At 39.1% G+C, this 21,174-nt stretch overlaps 1 protein-coding gene across 2 annotated transcripts in view; it reads right to left on the bottom strand.

The window, feature by feature from the left end:
* Positions 1-21,174, bottom strand: part of CUNH11orf65 (chromosome unknown C11orf65 homolog) — a 40,445-nt gene that overhangs the window by 16,053 nt on the left and 3,218 nt on the right. For both annotated transcript variants that reach the window (XM_008055298.1, XM_008055299.2), the window contains 2 exons: positions 16,071-16,160; positions 8,666-8,758 (listed from right to left, as the gene is read on the bottom strand). In XM_008055298.1, the coding sequence (XP_008053489.1) occupies positions 8,666-8,758; positions 16,071-16,151 (174 nt within the window). In that variant the 5' untranslated portion in view covers positions 16,152-16,160. The remainder of the gene's footprint in view (positions 1-8,665; positions 8,759-16,070; positions 16,161-21,174) is intronic.

The following is a 21,174-nucleotide window of genomic DNA, read 5'->3' on the forward strand; positions in this document are numbered from 1 at the left end:
CACCTTAGCCTCCCAAAGGTGCAGGATTGCAGGCTGAGCCACCGAGTCCGGCTGAAAGTATATTCTCAAGTTTCAGTTTTGTGTAAAAAAAATGAGGTGTGAGATTCTGTTGTAAAACCTGCTTTTTCATATCTGAACATGACACTATATATACTTACATGTTTTTTCACTAAAGTAGACAAATTTTAAGCGTGCAGCTCTATGAATTTTTACACACATACTCTTTTGGACTTGGCTTGTTCTGCTTGATATGAATCTGTGATGAATCTGTAAGCTTCATATATGTAGGTGCAGATAGTGGTTAGTTCTTTTTTACTGCTATTTAGTATTCCATCATATAATATGTCACATTTATTTATCAATTCTATTATTGTTGGAATAAAGAACAGTGGGAAAAATAGAAAACAAAAAGCAAACACACTTCTAACTAATAGGTCAAATAAGGAGTCTTAAGAGAAGTTAAAAAATACTATGAAGTAAATGAAAATGCAACTTATCAAAATTTGAGAGATACAGCAAAAACAGTACTTAGAGGACAATTTATAGCACTAAATGCTATATAAGAAAACAAGAAAGATTTGAACAAATCTAAAGTTCTGCCTTAAGAAACTTGAAAAATAATGCCAGGAGAGGTGGCTCATGCCTGTAATTCCAGCACTTTGGGAGGCTGAGGTGGGAGTCTTGCTTGAAGCTAGGATCAGCCTGGGCAATATAGTGAGACCCTGTCTCTACAAAAATAAAAAATTAGTTGGGTGTGGTGGTGCACTGTAGTCCTAGCTGCTCAAGAGGCTGAGGTGGCACTATTGTTTGTGCCCAGGAGGTCAAGTTTGTGGTGAGCTGAGATTGTGCCACTGCACTCCACTCTGTTGACAGAGTGAGTTGGATGAAAGAAAGAAAGAGACAGACAGGGAGAGAGGGAGGGAAAGAGGGAGAGAGGGAAGGAGGGAGGGAGGGGATGGAAGCAAGAGGGAGGGAGGAAGGGAAGGAAGGAGGAGAGAAACTAGAAAATTCTAGCAAATTAAATTCAAAGCAAACAAGAAAATAAATAATAAAAATTAAAGCAGAAATCAATGAAATGGAAAACAAGAAATTAATAAAGAAAAGCAAAGAAATTAAATGCTTGAAAAGATCAATAAAATGTATAAGCTTATGATCAGAGTAACTAAGAAAAATGACAGACGACACAAATTATTGATATCAGAAATGAAATAGAGGCTAGAGGCCATCACTATGTAATTCCATGAACACTAAAAGGATAATAAATTGTATGGAGTCAAATAGTTCCATGCTCACAAATTCGGTAACCTAGATAAAATGGAACAACTCCTTGAAAGACACAATCTATCAAATATCACACAAGGAGAAACAGACTATTTGAAAAGGCCTGTTTCTATTTTTAAAACTGAATCAATAATTAAGCCCTTCAAAACAGAAAGCACAAGGCCCAGATGTTCTCTCAAACATTTAAGGAATAAATTATACTAATTAACTAAAATCTCTTCTAGAAAATAAAATCAAAAGTAATACTTCCTAATACATTCTATGAGGCCAGCCTTGCCCTAATACCAAAACCAGACAGAGACATTATAAGAAAGGAAAACTAAGACCAATATTTCTTATGAATATGGATGTGAAAATCTTCAAAAAAGTAGCAAGTCAAATTCAACACTGTATAAAAACAATACACTATGACCAAGTAGAATTTATTCAAGGTATGCAAGGCCATTATTATATTACATGAACAGACTAAAGAAGAAAAAGCACAAGATCATATTAATAGATGCAGAAAAAGTGTCAGACAAAATCTAATATCCATTCATGATAAAAACTTCAGAAAACAAAACTGTGTTGGAAGAAATCAAAGCTCTAAATGAATTGAGAGATACTGCAAGTATCCAGCTAGGAAGACTCAATATTGTCAAGATGTCTGCTCTTTCCAACTTGGTCTATATAGTCAATACAATCCCAATAAAAATCTCAGCAACTAATTTTGTGTATAAGGACAAACTGACTCTAAAATTTTACATGAAAAGACAAAAGATCCAGAAGAGTCACCACAATATTGAAGGAGAACAGCAAAGTTAGAAGAATGGCACTACCCAACTTCAAGATTTACTGCTAAGCTACAGTAATCAAGACAGTGTAGTATTGGTGGAAAAATAGACAAATAGAGCGATGGACCAGAAGAGAGAGTTCACAAACAAACCCACATAAATACAGTGAACTGATGTTTGAAAAGGAACAAATACAATTTAATGGAGAAAGAATAGTCTTCAACAAAAGGGGTTGGACCACCATTTGGATATTATGGACATCAACTTGCAAGGGGAAAAAAAGAAATCGAGACACAAAACTTACATCTTTCACAAAACACTAACTGAAAATGGATCATTAGCCCAAATGTCAAATGCAAAACTAAAGACCTCTTAAATGATAACATAGAAAGAAATCCGAGTGAGTTTGGTTTGGTGATGGGTATCTGGGTTGGTTCCATGTTTTTGCTAGTATAAATAGTGCCGTAATGAACATATGTGTGCAGTTGTCTTTTTGGTAGAGCAATTTATGTTCCTCTGGGTATGTTCTCAGAAGTGGGAATGCTGGACTGTGTGGTGGCTTAATTTTTAGTTCATTAAGAAAACGCCATACTGCTTTCCACAAAACATTAAACTAGCTTGCATTCTCACCAATAGTGTAGACATGCTTTCTTTTTTCCGCAGCCATAGCAACATGTTGTTTTTTGACTTCTTTTTTTTTTTTTTTGAGTTGGAGTCTCACTCTGTCGCCCAGACTGGAGTGCAGTGGCCGCTCCTGGCCAACGCAGCCTCGCCTGCTGGGCTCCAGCGATCCTTCCGCCTCAGCCTTCCGAGTAGCCGGAATTACAGGCATGTGCTAACACGCCCGGCTGATTTTTTGATTTTTATTGTAGAGATGAGTTCTCGCTGCCCAGGTGGGTCTCGAACCCGCGGGCTCAGGCAATCCACTCACCTCAGCCTCCCAAAGGCGCGGGATTACAGGCTGAGCCACTGAACTCGGCTTGTTTTTTGACTTTTTAATGACAGCCACCTGAACGGTGTTAGGTGGTATCTAATAGTAGCTTTGATTTGCATTTCTCGATGATTAGTGAGGCTGAGTATTTTTTGTATGTTTGTTGCCTGTTTGAATGTCTTCCTTTGAGAGTTGTCTATTCATGTCCTTTGCCCACTTTTTAATGGGTTTGTTTTAACATCTTTTTTATTTTAAAATTTTGGGGTACAGTTAGGGTTAGGTATACAAATATGCATTGTTCAGGCACCCTTGTTGATAAGGGGTGTCTCCCCGTCCCCAGACAGACATTGACTACCGTTAATCCCACCTCCCTTCCCCTCCCCCCCATAGTTTCCCGCCACTGTCAATCCTTTTCTTATAGTATTATGATAGATGTTCAAGGTCCACTATATGAGTGAGAACATGTGATACTCAGATTTTTGTTTCTGTGAGAGATCACTCAGTACGATAGACTCTAGTTTCATCCAGGTTGCTACGAAATTCATGATTTTGTTCTTTCTTATGACTGCGTAGTATTCCATTGTATATATGTACTACATTTTTTTAATCCACTCCTCTTTTGATGGACAGTGTGGTTGGTTCAGGTTCTTGCTATTGTGAACAATGCTGTGATAAACATACGTGTGCAGGTATCTTTTTCACAGAGTGATTTGAGTTCTTCAGGGTATATTCCCAGTAGGGGGATTGCGGGGTCATATGGGAGGTCGATGTTTAGATCTTTTAGGAATCGCCGCACTGCTTTCCACAGAGGTTGCACTAGTTTACACTCCCACCAACACTGTAGTAGTGTTCCCTTTTCACGACATCCTCTCCAGCATCTGTTATTTTTTGTTATTGATAATTGCCTGACTGGAGTTAGGTGGTATCTCAGTGTGGTTTTAATTTGCATCTCCTTGATGATTAGTGAGGTTGAACATTTCTTCATGCGTCTGTTGGCCACTTGGATGTCTTCTTTTAGAAGTGTTTGTTCATATCTTTTGCCTACTTTATAATGGGGTTGTTTGTTTTTTTCTTTTCGGCACATAAAGTCCTAGGGTATAAAATAAATGTGCAAAAGACAACTGCATTTCTCTACACCAATAATAAACAAACAGAAACCCAAATAAAAAGCACAATTCCATTCACAATAGCCACACAAAAAAATGAAATACCTTGGCATCTTTCTAACCAGAAACGTGAAAGACCTTTACAATGAAAACTACAAAACACTGCTCAAAGAAATCAAAGATGACACAAAGAAGTGGAAAAATATCCCATGCTCATGGATTGGAAGAATCAACATTGTGAAGATGTCCATCTTACCTAAGCCAATCTACAGATTCAATGCAATACCCATCAAATTACCAGCAACATTCTTCTCGACCTAGAAAAACAACACAGGAATTCATATGGAAACACAAACGACCAAGAATAGCCAGAACAAGCCTCAGCAAAAAAAAAAAAAGCAAAGCAGGAGGTATCACATTACCAAACTTCAAACTTTACTATAAAGCTGCAATAATCAAAACAGCTTGGTATTGGTACAGGAACAGGAATACAGACCAATGGAATAGAATTGAGATTCCAGAAGCAAAACCTCAATTTCTCAACCAACTCATCTTCAACAAAACCTCCACCACCTACCATTGGGGACAGGAGAACCTATTCAGCAAATGGTGCTGGGAAAACTGGCTGACCACATGCAGAAGATTCAAACAAGACCGCTATCTATCCCCATTCACAAAAATTAACTCCAAATGGATCAGAGACCTAAATGTGAAACCTTAAACCATAAAAACCTTGGAAAATGCAGGACACACCCTTATGGAAATTGGAACTGGCATTCAATTCCTGAACAAAACCCGAAACCCAGAGGCCATAAGAGATAAGATAGACGAGTGGGACCTCATTAAACTGACAAGCTTCTGCAAAGCCAAAGAAACCATCAAGAGAGCAGGGAGACAGCCCACAGACTGGGAAAAAGTATTTGCCAACTCCATGTCTGACAAAGGCCTAACATCTTGCATCTACAAGGGGTTGTTTGTTTTTTGCCTGTTGATTCACTTGAGTTCCTTGTAGATTCTGGTTGTTAGGCTTTTGTCAGATGGATGGCTTGCAAATATTTTTCCCCATTCCATTGGTTGTCTCTTTACTTTCTTTGATGGTTTATTTCTTTTTCTTTTTCTTTTTTTTGAGTTGGAGTCTCACTCTGTCGCCCAGACTGGAGTGCAGTGGCCGCTCCCAGCCACCGCAGCCTCGACCTGCTGGGCTCTGGCAATCCTTCCACCTCAGCCTTCCGAGTAGCTGGAACTACAGGCGCGTGCTACCACGCCCAGCTAATTTTTGATTTATTGTAGAGATGAGGTCTCGCCAAGTTGCCCAGGCGGGTCTTGAACCCACGGGCTCAGGCAATCCACTCACCTCAGCCTCCCAAAGGCACGGGATTACAGGCTGAGCCACCGAGCCTGGCTTATTTCTTTTTCTTTTCTTTTCTTTCTTTTCTTTTCTTTTTTTTTTTTTTTGAGTTGGAGCCTCTCTCCATCACCCAGGCTGGAGTGCAGAAGCATGTTCATGGTTCATCACAGCCTTGACTTCCTGGCTCACTGCAGCCTCAGTCTCCTGGGCTCAATTCCAACTCAGCCTCCTGAGTAGCAGAGACTGCAGGCACACACCACCATGCCCACCCAATTTTTTAAAAATTTATTTTTTGTAGAGACATGGTTATACTCTGTTGCCTATGCTGGTCTCAAACTCCTGGGCTCAAGCGATCCTCCCACCTTGGGCTCCCAAAGTGCTGGGATTACAGGCATGAGCCACGATGCCCAATCTCTTGATGGTTTGTTTCGCTGAACAAAAACTTTTTAGTTTGATAATTTTAGTTTTTAAGGTTTAATGAATTGGATATCTTTATTAATATTAAAGTTGACCTGTACCTCACGTCATATATAAAGATCAATCACAGGTGGACTATAGATCTAAGTATGAAAGGCAAATCAATACATTGTATATAGAAGAATGTTTGCATGGCCTTGGAGTTGGAAAATGCTATTTAAAAACATCAACCATACAGAAAAATATTGACAAGTTGAACTACAACTCTGAAGCTGAAACTTTTTAGTTGAAGCCCAAACTTTACCTGTACAACGACCGTTTATATACCTAACCCGAATTGTATTCCACATCTTTTTTTTTTTTTTTGAGTCAGTCTCACTCCATCACCCTGGCTGTAGTGCAGTGGCCCACTCACGGCCACACCAGCATCAACCTGCTGGGCTTAGGCAATCCTTCCACCTCAGCCTTCCAAGTGGCCGGAACTACAGGCACACACTAGCATGCCCAGCTAATTTTTGGATTTATTGTAGAGACGAGGTCTTGCAAAGTTGCCTAGACTGGAATATAACCCCTAACCTCAGGCAATTCTCTCACCTTGACCTCCCAAAGTGCTGGGATTACAGGCTTGAGCCACCACGCCTGGCCTGTATCCCACAGCTTTAAAATAAAAAATAAAATAAAATAAATTTTGCTCATCAAAAGACACCACTACTTAAAAATAATTTAGGGGCTGTGGAAAGTGGGTGAAAGTACAGATGAAACAAAATTGGTTATGAATTATAAACTACTGAAGCTATGTGGCTTATTATCTTATTCCTTCCACTTCTACATATATTTGACGCTTTTCATAATTAAAAAAAAAACAAAGGAAAGACTATTAATAGAGTGACAAGTCAAGTCATACAGTGGAAAAAAGATATGTATAACACAGATAATTGACAAAGGGCTTCTATAAAGAATATATAACCTTTGTTCATTACTGGTAGGAATGCAAAATGGTACAGCCACTATGAAAAACAGTATGCCTGTTCCTCAAAAGGTTAAAAATAAAATGACCATATGATTCAGCAATTTCACTTCTGGGTATATGTCCAAAGGAATTTAAAGCAGGGTCTCCAAAGAAATATTCTATTCTATTCATAGCAGCATTATTCATAATAGCTAAAATATGGAAGCAACCCCAGTGTCCATCAATGGATGAATAAGTAAAATGTGTTATATCCATACAATGGAATATTATTCATCCTTAAAAAGGAAGAAAATTCTGCAAAATATTACAATACAAATGACTTTTGAGGACATTTGCCAAGTGAAATTAGCCAATCACACACAAAAAAACAAGTACTGTATGATTACACTTACATCAAGTAATTAGAATAGTCAACTCCATAGAGACAGAAAGTAGAATTCAGGAGCTGGATAGAAGGGGGAATGGGGAATGGCTGTTTAATGAGGATAGAGTTTTGGTTTTATAAGACAAAAAGATTTGTGGAGATGGATGGTAATGATGGTTGCACACATTATACAATTAAATAAATGTATTAATAAATAAATGTATTTAATATCATTGAACTGTACATCTAAAAATGGTTAAGACAGTAAATTTAATGTTGTATGTATTTTACCTCAATAAAATAAATGAGAAAAAAGTAGTAAAAAAAGAAGAATATATAAAGAACTGCTAAAAACCAGTAAAGATAGGACACACCCACACGAGACTTGAATGCACACTTCACAACAGACATTCCACCTCATTAGTATCAATAAAATGAAATTAAAAACTAACAGTATTCAGTGCTAGTGAGGATGCAGAGCACTAGGAATTTCTGCATTTCTGGTACCAATGCGATTTAGTACAATGATTGCAAAGAGCAACTTGGGGTTCTCTCCTGTAGTTGTGGCTTACCACTCAGCAATTCCATTTCTAGGCAGCACATAAACCAAAAAGAGCATGCACCTGCGCTAGGAGGCAAAAACATGCCACAACACTCCCAGGAGACTTTCCCAGAACATGCATTATCATTGATCTATGTTGGAAACAGTAGCCAATCAAATGTAGAGTGAATAAATAGCAATATATTCATAAAAGGTAATAATGCCTAGTAATTAAAAATGAATACAATGTAGCTAGACAAACGTAATGTTGAATGAACAAATCAGTACTTCCAAAGCACATTATGGGGTTATAGTTACATAAAGTTCAAAACCAGAAAACTAAAGTATAAAGTTAGAATTCAAAATAGTGCTTGCAGCCGGGCTCGGTGGCTCAGCCTGTAATCCCGCGCCTTTGGGAGGCTGAGGTGAGTGGATTGCCTGAACCCGCGGGTTTGGGCAGCGAGACCTCATCTCTACAATAAATCAAAAAAAAATCAGCCGGGCGTGATAGCGCATGCCTGTAATTCCGGCTACTGGGAAGGCTGAGGCGGAAGGATCGCCGGAGCCCAGCAGGTCGAGGCTGCGGTGGCCGGGAGCGGCCACTGCCCTCCAGACTGGGTGACAGAGTGAGACTCCAACTCAAAAAAAAAAAAAAATAGTGCTTGCCTTTTGGAAGAAAGGAGTTGGCAGTGACTTGTAAGGTACCTGTAGCAGGTGATCTGGAGTGTAACAACATTGATTGTGGGTGATGGTTACAGAGGTATTTGCTTGTAATGGTTCATTAAGCTATATATTTGTTTTATGAACTTTCAATGCAATACTTTAAAAAGATTTTTATGAAGAAACAGATATGAGCACACTGAATTGATACAGTAGCTACACACATTTTTAAAGGAAAAAAGTAAGATGCTATCTCAATAAGTAATGTCCTTACCTCCTTAGGGTTAATATATTTCACTATCTGACGTGGTTCCCCTTGTCTTCTTAAATCAATCAGACTTTTAAAATGTTGGAAAACAGAGACATCCTAGAGGTTCAAACACATCAGATCTTATGGTCAAACTAAATTTTCTACTTCTAAGTCAAAAATGAGTAAAAACCTAAGATAGGTTTTATAAACGTACAGTAGATTTTAGAAATATTGCCTACTCTGAGTTTTTTGGGTTTTTTTTAGGGGGGGAGTGCGAATGTAGCCCCCCACTACCACAAATTATGTAGTTGAGTTTCCCACATTTGGAGAAATCACAGGGATCAGCACATTCCGAGTGCAATAGGAAAACCACCTTCGTGATCATGGTATCTCCCCTGCCAGGTAAGTTTTGTGGGGTTTTTTTTATAAGCCAGGTAACATAGGGATTATTCTCATTTGTAATTCTTATTTGTAATTTGTAACTGCATCATGACCAAATTATAAACATAACATCCAAAACTTTGATTGGATCACCTCAGTATACTCTTCAGAGTAATTGAGGAGAAAAACAAAATACAGTCTATTGGTAAGAACACCAAGTATGGTATAATACTGGCTGGGTTCAATTGTTAGTACTTAGCTGTGTGATCCTGGACAAGTTGCTTAACCTCTCTGTACTCAGCTTTTTCAACTATAAAGTACAAATGAGCAGTTATTTCATACAGCTATAGGAAGGGATGAGTTAATATGTGTAAAGCACTTAGATGTTACCATTGTAGAATCCTCTTCATTCCTGTAATAATTCCACTGATTTATGAGTTTTATTCACTTTTCATGTTCGTACAAATTTAGCCAAAGAACTCTATGCAATTCTATCTTAGAAAACTATTTCTTTGGTACCTTCCCTTCACACCTATCTCCCAAAAAACCTTTAATCATTCATGTAAACTTCCTCTCCCAGTTTGCTTATGTTACATAAAATAAAATAAATTCAAACTGAAATAATCCCAAGTAGCAATATAACAACTTGAAACCCCTTTGCAATTGCCTGTGGAAGAGGGGGCAGCCCACATCAACACAAATAGAATTCTTTCCGAAAGAATGAATTTTTTCCAGGTGAAAGTATCAACGATTTATTATGGTCAAAATTGGGACAGTATCTTGCATATATCTAGATTATTGAGGCAGTTGTCTACTAATACATAATAAGCCACTCCAACACTTAGTGGCTTAGAGCAACAACCATCCATTCCTTTTCTCTTTCTGTGGGTGGACAGGAGAGTCCTGGTGGTCATGTTTGGACTCACATGTGTGGCCGTCGTCAGCTGCCACATCAGCTGGAGCTGGATGATGCAATATGCTATAGTCTTCATATCTGGTCTTCAGGTGGGATTGCTGGAATGGCTAGGGTGCCTGGGCCTCTCCCCACATAGACTTTCAGTATGAACTTCTGCATAGCATAGAGGTTTCAAAGGCCCCAAACCAGAAAGAAAGCGGAAGGTCCAAGGCTTCTCCTTCTCTTAAGGCCTTATCTTGGAAGTCTCACAAGCAACAATTATTCGGCATTCTATGGGTCAAACTCAAGTCTTAGCAGGCCTCAGGAGGTCAAGTACAAGAAGTGACCCAGCTTCACTCAGAGGTGGCCTGCAGTGGGGAAGGGAAATCTTTCCATGGGGTAGAACCTCAAGTCGCGTACCCGACTGTGTACTGTGCCTGGAAGGAAAGAGGCCAGAAATACACATCTTCAGATGGATGGTGACTGACAGTTTGTTGGACGGTCAGGAATTTGGAAAGAACGTGCTCAGAAGACTGGTGACAGGAAGGTCTGGGGAAGAGATAAGTGCACAGACTTCTCCAGATGGGCACCAAATGTGAAGATACTTGTGTGCTAAATGAATGCTTACCAAAGAACACTCTCAGCAGAGAAGAATCTTAACAATCAGGCGAACAAGATGACTTGTTCTTTAGAATCGGTCAGTCTTCTTCCCCAACCACTGTTCTTGCTCAATGGACTAATGAACAAAATGACCAGGGCAGCAGGAATGGAGCAGATTCACAGGCATATCCAACATGAATTTCTGCTTACCAGATCTGGTGACTGCCACTGCCAAGAGACAAACTTGCCCATGCAGAGACCAACACTGAGCCCTGATGTGGCATAATACCTTGGGGAAACTAGCTAGCTTCCTTGTGACTGATCCGTTATTTGGAACACTTTCATTATGGAAGGGGCAACACGTTGTTCTCACTGGAATTGACACATTACCCTTCCATGTGCACAATGCTTCTACAAAAACCACAATACATATACTCAAAAGATGCTTTGCTCACTGTCAGAGTGTTCCACATAACATTACTCCTGGTCAGAGAACTTGGCTTACAGCAAATGTAGCAACCAATGGGTCCATGCTCATGAAATTCACTGATCTTACCTTGTTTCCAACCACCCTAAAGGAACTGGTCCGAGAGAATGAAGGAGTGGCATTTGGGAGACTCAATTACAGCAGTTATAGTGATAACACCTTTCAGACTAGGATGATGTCCTCCATGTTGTAGTAGATGATCTGAATCAACAACCAATGTATGGTGTTATTTCTTACATAGCCAGCATCCAAGAATCTGGGAATCAAGGGGCAGAAATGGAAATGGCTTCTCAAAATTACCTTGAAATTGTGCTTCCTGTCCTTGTACCCTTGGGCTCTGCAGATATGAAGGAAGAATGGACCAACAAGGTTTACACTAACCTAATGGTCCATGGAATGGTCCATGGAAGAATGGACCAACAAGGTTTACACTAACCTAATGGCTCTATTAAAATGGAAGCTGATACTGCTATCTGGCCATTTTGTGCTCCTCATGTCAGTGAATCAACATACTTTAAAAAAAAAAAAAAAAGGAAAGGCAGTTACCATACTGCCTGGGGTGATAAATCCTGACTCTTAAAGAGAAAATAGGTTGCTATTCCCAATGGAGATTGGGAGACTAGAATTCAGGAGATCTTTTGGAGTGTTTCTTAGTAATATCATGTTCTGTAAGAAAAATTAATGGAAAATTATGACAACTCAGTATAGGCAGAATTGCTAAAGGTCTAGAACCTTTAGGAATGAAGATTTGGCTCACCCTCTGTCTCCCAACCCCTGTCAAGCAATCACATCCAGTTGAGGTGTCTGCTGGTAAAACAAAGAGAGAGAGACTATGAAGTGGCTACTAGAAAAACAAAGCTAAAAATACTATCTACAACCCCACAATTAGTTAGAAAGGAAGAAATTAAACTGTCTCTAAACAGACATATAAACAAGCCAACAGAACTGAATAGAGAGCCTAAAAATAAACCCACACAAGGAACTGATTTTTTTCTTTTTTTACAAAGATGCCAAAAGCACACAACGGAGAAAGGACAGTGTCTTTAGAAAATGGTGCTGGGAAAACTGGATATCTATAAGCAGAAGAATGAAATCAGATGCTTATCTCACACTATATACAAAAATCAACTCAAAATGGAAGATTTGAAACTTTAAAACTACTAGAAGACAATGTAGGGTGGAAATCTCCATGACATTGGTCTGGGAAATAATTTTTTGGACATGACTTCAAAACACAAGAAAGAAAATCAAAAATAGACAGATGGGACCATATTCAAAGTGCCTGCACAGACAAGGAAATAATCAACAGAACTAAGAGACAGCCTATAGAGTAGGAGAAAATATTTACAAACCATACATCAGAAAGGAGTTAATATCCAAAATATATAAGGAACTCAAAAAATTAAATAGAAACCAAATAACTCCATTTCAAAATAGGCAAAGGATTTAAATAGACATTTCTCAAAAAAAAGGTACACAAATGACCAACAGGTATATGAAAAAGTGCTCAACATCACTAATCAGGGAAATGTAAATTAAAATCACAATGAGGTATCACCTAACACCTGTTAGAATGACTATTATCAAAAAGACAAAAGATAACAAGTGCTAGCAAGAATGCAGAGAAAACATGGACACTGTAGGTAATAGTATAAATTAGTACAGCCATTATGAAAAATAGTATGGAGAGTCCTCAAAAATTAAAAATGTACTACCATATGATTCAGCTACTCCACTACTGGATATATATCCAAAGGAAATGAAATCAGTATGTCAAAGAAATACCTAAATTTCCATGTTCATTGTGGCATTATACATAATAGCCAACATTGAAAATTAACCTAGGTGTCAATCAATGGTTGTGTGGATTTTTAAAAATGTGTATATATATATATAAATGGAATACCGTCAACTTTAAAAAAGAAAGAAACCCTGTCATTATGATAATATAGATGAGTATTATAGAAGAGGACATTATGTTACATGAAATAAGCCAGACACAGAAAGGCAAATACCACATGGTCTCATTTATATGTGAGATTTGAAAAGCTGAATTCACAGAAGCAAAGAGAATAATGATTCTAGGGGAGAAGGGGAAGGATAAATTCAAGAGAGCTATTAAGCATCATGGTGACTGCAGTTAATAACTATGTATATATACTTGAAAATCATTGAGAGAGTAGATTTTAAGTGTTCTCACCACAAAAAAAATGTGAGATAATACATATTTTAATTAGCTCAATGTAGCCATTCCATAATGTATACTTATTTCAAAATATCATTTTGTACACCATAAACATTAGGCTGATGCATAAGTTCATAGCTTTTGTTTTTGGCAAGGCAACACTGTGGTGCTGGGAGTTTGTCGTTTGTAATTTGTCATTTGGAGTGACAATGTTGTGCTTGTGAATAAGCCTTGCATTTTGCAGATTTGAAGAAAGCTGGTGCTATCTGTGGGCTAAAGAAGACGGAGTGAGTGTCAAGTAGAAAAAAAAATTAACACTTCCAATATATTCTTCTGTTTAAGTTTAACAGAGGAGTCAAGGCAGCAGAGGCAGCTTGGCACATTTGTGTCGTGTGTGGGAGAACACCATCGGGGAAAGCACGTCAAGGAAACGGTGTTGTTTTTCAAAGAGGGCCACTTTGACCTCAGTGATTCTCTCCCTTCATGAAGACCATTGAGCTTTGATGAAGACCATTTAAACGCTTTAATCCACGATGATCCACATCAGTCAATATGAGAACTGGCAAATGTCAACCATCATGCGACATTTACATTCCATGGGCAAGTGAAAAACACTACTATGCATGCTTATGCTTATGCATCAACCCAATATATATCATTTTTATCTGTCAATTTAAAAAATGAAACAACATTTCATATTGATAAGGGTCAACTCAACAAGCAGATATAACAATCCTTAGCTGGTATATACCTAACAATACTACTTCAACATATATAAAGCTAACCTTGACAGAACTACCAGAAGATATAAATGAATCTCTAAATATAACAGAAAACTTTAACCCACTTCTCTCAAGAACTGAAAGAACAAGTGGGGGGAAAATCAATAAGGCTACCAAGATTTCAACAATGTAGTAAACTAACTTGACCTAACTAACTGCATACTTGTTTGTTTATATGCATGGCTTCTCTGCTGAAACTCCTTGATTGTTTTTGTTTTTGTTTTTTTTCAGCTGGAGTCTCACTCTGCTACCCAGGCTGGAGTGCAGTGGCACAATTATGGCTCACTGTAGCCTCGATCTCCTTGGTTCAGGCAATCCTCTTGCTTCAGCCTCCTATGTCGTTGGGACTACAGGCCTGCATCACCATATCTGGCTAATTTTTTAATTTTTTGTAGAGATGAGGTCTTGCTATGTGGCCCAGGCTGGTCTTGAACTCCTGCGCTTAAGCAATTCTCCCATCTGGACCTCCCAAAGTGCTGGGATTGCAGGTGAGCCACTGCACCCAGCACTAAAGATCCTTAAGAGCAAGGATGTATTGTAACATGCCTAGCACAGTGCCAGGAATGTAATAGGTAGTCAAAGATGTATGGCTAGTTGAACGTGGGAGAAAAGAAATTGCAAATGATAGCATAAGCCTGGATGATGAGTATGTTGATAGAAAAAAATTAGAGAAAATTTTGAAAAATTAGCCAGATGCAGTGGCAGCTACTTGGGAGGCTGAGTGGGAGGATGGTTTGAGCCCAGGAATTCGAGACCAGCATAGGCAACAGAGTGAGATCCCTGTCTCAAAGAGGAGGAATAGGATGAAGAGGATGAAGGAGGAGGAAGAGGAGAAGGAGGAGGAGGAAAAGGAGGAAGAAAAGGAGGAGGAGGAGGAGAGGAAAAAGAGGAAGAAAAAGAAAAAAAAGAAGAGGAAGAAAAAGAGAAAGAAGAGGACAAGGAAGAAGAGGAAAAAGAAGAGGAAGAGGAGGAGGAAGAAGGGGAGGAAGAAGAAGAAGAAAAAAGAAAATTATTATTTAGTGTTGGAAATTAATATAGTTATGCCCCGGCACAGGTTTTTAGCTTTGGAAGAGGCAAAAGAGGCACATAATGGAAGCTGTTTTGCAAGATTTGATAAACTGATACAAATACCATATTTATCATTTCACACAAAACTACCAGGCCCAGACAGAGTACTGCTACTACCAAAGAGGAATAAGGAAGTCATTCCAGCTCTTGGCTCTCACCCAACTAGGTAAGTCAACTTGGAATATTCCTGACACCTATAAAACCAGCTCTACCCATATAAGAGCACAATAAGCAACTACCTCATTAACTGGGATATTGTGTATTAATAAACTTTAAGCTCTTCAAGAGTAGGTACTCAATAAGTATTCAGTGAGTAAATATATGCCTAACACCTGATCATACACTTGATTCCTGGGCCAAAAAGTAAAGTTTATAGGTCAAGTTAAATAAGCTTATTAGTAATACCTTCATTGACAGTAGCCATTATCAAAGTGCCTGGCCCAGATGAAGAACTCAATAAATATTCGTGAAGCTAAGGAAACAATTAATTGTAACCTATTGAAACTTTAAAAAGTCTACTTTTAAAGTGAAGGGTGGAACACATTCTGTAAATATACTAAAAACTATTCAATTGTACACTTTATGTTTTTGTTTGGTTTTTGCCTGTTTTCTTTTTACTTCAATAGCTTTAGGGGGCGCAAACAGTTTCTGGTTACATGAATGCACTGTATAGTGGCGAAGAAGTCTGGGCTTTAAAGGCACCCACCACACCCACCCATGCACACGGTATCCGACAGGTCATTTTTCATCCCTTCGCCCATTTCCCTGCCGCCAGTTCTGAGTCTTCAATGTCCATTATGTCATTCTCTATGCCTTTACAGATCTCTAGTTAAGCTCCTATTTATAAGGGAGAACATGCAGTGTTTGGTTTTCTGTTCCTGTTAGTTCACTTAGGATGATGTTCTCTACTTCTATCCAAGTTGCTGCCAAAGACATTTCATCCTTTTTTATGGCTGAGAATTGTATACTTTAAACAGGTGAACTTTAAGATATATAAGTTATATCTCAATAAAATGGCTAAATAAACTCACAAGGAAACATTTCCAGGCCTGCTGAATGACTCTGGCAGCTTTATCCTGCTTTGAAAATTCTGGTTCCTGTATCAAAGACATTTGAAATTCCTATAAGAAAATCAGTAAAAAGAGTACATTTAAAATTATTTTATATACTCCATTACAAAACTATCACTAGAACTCAATGAAATAGAGTTGTATAAATGAAACAATGAAAATAAGATTTGGTATCAAAATAATAAAAACAGCTGAGCATGGTGACTACTTGGAAGATGGGGAAAATCACTTGAACCCAGGAATTCAAGGCTGCAAGTGAGCTATGACTGCACACTTGCACTCCAACTTGGGTGACAAAGAGAGGCCTTGTCTCTAAAAAAATTAAAAATAAAATAAAATAGTCACCTATTATTGATTACCTAATATGTTCCAATATTTTTTAAAATTCCAACAACAACCCTCATGGCAGATTTTACTAAAATGCTTGTGTTAGAGACAAGAAGACTGAGCTTCAAGGCTAAGGTCAAATAGGGAGTAACTTAGCCAGAATTGAACCTAAGTCTGTCTCCTTGAAAGTCCATGATTTTTATATACACTGCAATATGACTTCAAATAAACCTTCCTTAACCAACATGCACAGAGACAGAGTTGCATCTGCAAAATTTCCCAGGTCCCTAACCTAGAGTTGGAGATGTTTCAACTGTTTCTTTCTTTGTAACTCTTTTTTTTTTTTTTTTTTAGTTGGAGTCTCATTCCCACGCCCAGACTGGAGTGCAGTGGCCACTCCTAGCCACCGCAGCTTGACTGCTGGGCTCCGGTGATCCTTCTGCCTCAGCCTTCCGAGTAGCTGGAACTACCATGTAGTGCTAGGCGCGTGCTACCACGCCCGGCTAGTTTTTGATTTATTGTAGAGATGTCTCGCCAAGTTGCCCAGGCGGGTCTCAAACTCGTGGGCTCAGGCAATTCACTCACCTTGGCCTCCCAAGGCACAGGATTACAGGCTGAGCCACCGAGCCCGGCTTTCTTTGTAACTCATAACTACATTGATTACTTACTACATCATGCATTAAAACATCAAAAAGAGATGAAGCCTGACTTTTAAGACGCAAAACGAAATTACTAATTCTAATTCATAATTGTTATTAATACCCAGGCTTTCTGCATATATCTGCTTCCTACTTCTCCAGTGACATAGGCTAAAGTGCGTTTAGAGGCTTCCAAAAAAAGTAAGTTATTAATATTGCCTGTTGAAATAATCAATATCCTTATTTGTGTATTTGTAGAACATGTTTACCATCTATCTTGTCCCCTACAATGTGAGTTCCCTCAGAGCAGACTCTTTCCTCTTTATTGTTATGTCCTCCGTTTCTTGCAAACAGTAGGTGAGCAAAAAACATATTGGCTGGCTAATTGAATGGGAGATGGGTGAAATAAATTATGATGCATTCATACTGTGTGAATATTTTGGGGGGGTTATTTTATTTTATTTTTATTTTTAAGATGTAGGATATAATTCAGGGCCATGAGAATATTAAAAGTGATGCTTCCCCCTGGACTGCTCAGCAGGAAAAAAAAAAAATTTTTTTAAAGTGATGCTGTAAATGTACATATTGGCAATGGCTCACATCTTAATGTCCAAATTTTTCAAGCATTGTATTAAACAATCTGTAATAAGCTATTTGTGTTAGTTCTTTTCTTTCCCATAAAAAATATATAAACACACACATATATATATATACACAAATATATGTATGCATGCATATAAATATTAAGTGGTGATAAAATTGAGAAATTTAAAGGTTTTTTTTTTTTTTGGCTTACTTCCATAATGAACATATTATTTGAGTAATAAAATAGATTTTTAATTAGTTTGTCATGAGCAGGACGATGACACACTGCAGACTTGACCAGAAAAGTGAAGAGAGATAGGGAGGGAGTGCTGTGGGGTGTGAGGGGGGAGGGTGGGTTCCCTGCAGATAAATCTCTAAAAGTGGTGCTATGCTGAGTGTGGTTCACAGACCCATGGTAGTCCCTGAATTGTTTGTTACCAGGTGAGACAAATAAATTGAGAGTCGAAATCTTGTAGGCAACCACGAGAAAATCTAATGGAAGAATGTTTTTAGCACAGGCAACAGCAGATAAAAATGCCTTAAGGAGGTTGGTGCGTTCAAGGGACTGAAAGGAAGAACTATATATGTTCAATTATTTTTCTATATATGTTTACTTATTTATGAAATACCACCTTATGGTTGTTATGAGGCTGCGTAATACTCAAAGTCCAGCTACAGTGGAATTGACCACTTCCATGCTGAGTCAAAGCACTCCCCCCCTTAAAAATTAAAAGATACTAAATGCATTGAATTCTCCCATGAGTGATCACGAGGGCGTTTGTCCTGGAACCATCGGGATGTCTTATTTAAGGGAAACGAGTGGGCAGTCTTAGGTTGATGACCCTAAGGTAAGAACTAGATGCCAGGTATAGTTTCTGGCTAGTCACCCCCAAGTAGTATGGGCCCGGAGTGAGCAGAGGGCCATAACCTGAGAGGGTTGCTGATTTCTCAAAGCTTGGTGATGAAGCAAGTATAACGGAGGTGATGAGCATGTTGTCGAGAAATGACCTGACTGAAATGTCTATGTACGATAAATAATGTCCTATGTAACATTATGGATTAATATCACTGAGTCAATTAACCCTGGTCTATATAACTCTCGGTTGAGTTGGGTTCTGCTTGTTCAAGAGGTTATTAGTAATTTCTTGTACGTGCTGATAGGCATGGGGAATATAATTTAATACATGACTCAACATGGATGTACTATGTAAAATTAAACATATGCAGCATATGTTTATAGAAGTGTCCCTGGAGTTTAGAAAAAAGAGGCAAGAGAGTGAGAGATGGGGTTGGGGCAGGCAGGAGCCAAACTGTTGCATAACTACATGGGAATCAGTGGTGGAGTCCCGGTGGTCTATTAGAGGGACTTGTACTGGCTCAGTGAAGTCAAATTTCAAATTTTAAGAAGTATTGTGAGTTTGTTTTTAAACACAGTCATTATTAAAAGTTATTTAAGGCCAAGCGCAGTGGCTTATGCCTGTAATCCTAGCACTTTGGGAGGTAAGAGGATTGCCTGAGCCCACAGGTTCAAGACCAGCCTGGGCAACTTGGCGAGACCTCGTCTCTACAATACATTTAAAAAATCAGCTGGGCATGGTGGCGTACACCTGTAGTTCCAGCTACTTGGAAGGCTGAGGCGGAAGGATTGCCTGAACCCAGCAGGTCGAGGCTGCAGTGCCCATGAGCCTGGGTGACAGAGTGAGACTCAAAAAAAAAAAAAAAAATTAAATTAAACAAAGATAGTCAGTACTCAGAACTCATCACTTACACCTTTACTACAGTTTACTATTATTTATTTTCTTGAGGTTCTTTATGCTGATTGCAGGGTTGCTTTTTTTTTTTTTCTGAGTTGGTATCTCACTCCGTCACCTAGACTGGAGTGCAGTGGCACGCTCCTGGCCACCAAAGCCTCAGCCTGCTGGGCTCCGGTGATCCTTCCGCCTCAGCCTTCCAAGTAGCTGGAACTACAGGCGTGTGCTACCACGCCCAGTTAATCTTTTATTTATTGTAGAGACAAGGCCTCACCAAGTTCCCTGGGTGGGACTCGAACCCGCGGGCTCAGGTAATTCACTTGCCTGGGCCTCCCAAAGAGCTGGGATTAGACTGAGCCACCGAACCTGGCTGATTGCAGGGTTTTTTAAAACAGTGGCACTACAGATATCCTAGACTGGATACCTTTTTGTGGTAGGGATCATCCTGTGTGTGGTAGGGTGTTTAGGGAATCCTGCTCCTTTATCTACCAGATACCAATAATTGTGACAACCAAAAATGTCTGCAGACATTGCCACTGTTGGGAGCCACTAATCTGTTGTATTTGCATGGTGGAAATACTACATAAGGGTGCATAACTGCCCATCTCTTCCCAATTCCTGAGGCCATGTTGATAGTCTGAAACTTGCCATGGTATTTACATCACAGAAATCACCAAATGCTACATTCACACTTGGTTGTCTAGATTTAAGAAATGGATGGTAAAATCTTAGTAATGCAGATTAAGCTCAAGTGTGTCTTACATGACATCGCTATATATTTATGAATAGCACAAAATACTGAGGAAATATCTTCCAGTATTCAAAATTATCTGATTCAGAAATAAGTCTCTCACATCACTAAGTAACAAGGAAGTTCATATATTTCAAGAAATATGTTCAGTTGCTTCAAATGTTGCAGGAAGGTTAAGTAAAAAACAAACATAGATTTAGCTAGTCACTAGTGACCTTGACAAGCATTGCAGCCACGTATAGGAAGGGAAGTCTGGGGTGGGTTGAGGAAGAAGGAAAATTAGACGGTGAGTACAGTAGCATTTCTTTGGTGTGCTGTAAGAGAGCAGAAAAACGGGATGGGAGCTGGAGGGCAGGAATTTGTTTTTTAAATATGGGATCTTAAAGCATATTAAGACGAATGATCCAGTGGTGAGGGAGAAATTAAAGTGAAAGAGAGCTGAAAGGTCCAAGAGAGGAGCCAGGCAGTGGCCAGCACGTTGGGAGGCCAAGGCGGGAAGATCGCTTGAGCCCAGGCCAGGAGTTGGAGACGAACCTTGGCAATATAATCAGACTTCATCTCTATCAAAAAAAAAAAAGAAAAGGTGAAAGGGGGATAAATCAAAGGGTAATTGGAGTATGGGGCTGCGGTGAGCCATGATTGCGCCACTGCATTCCAGCCTGGGCGACCAAGACGCCAACTAAAATTAGTAAATAAGTAAAACTCCTAGTAGGTGTAAGAGAACACAGTCTAGAGTACAGAGGAGGGCAGGACAGTTGCTGGGCTTAGATCAGAAATAAGACCGATTTTGTAAGGTTATTGTGAGGCTCCAAATGAACGAGTGTGAAAACATTTCATAAAGCGTAAGATATGAAAAAGTACCGTACAACACCCAGGTATTACTTGCAGATTCAGAAAAAATGCGAGGCAGGTTAAGAGAAGCAGTGTCGGCCGGGCTCGGTGGCTCAGCCTGTAATCCCGCGCTTTGGGAGGCCGAGGTGAGTGGACTGCCTGAGCCCGCGGGTTCGAGACCC

This window comes from Carlito syrichta, unplaced genomic scaffold (genome assembly GCF_000164805.1).
Source record: "Carlito syrichta isolate Samal-C Ts95f unplaced genomic scaffold, Tarsius_syrichta-2.0.1 Scaffold301816, whole genome shotgun sequence".
Lineage (NCBI taxonomy): Eukaryota > Metazoa > Chordata > Mammalia > Primates > Tarsiidae > Carlito > Carlito syrichta.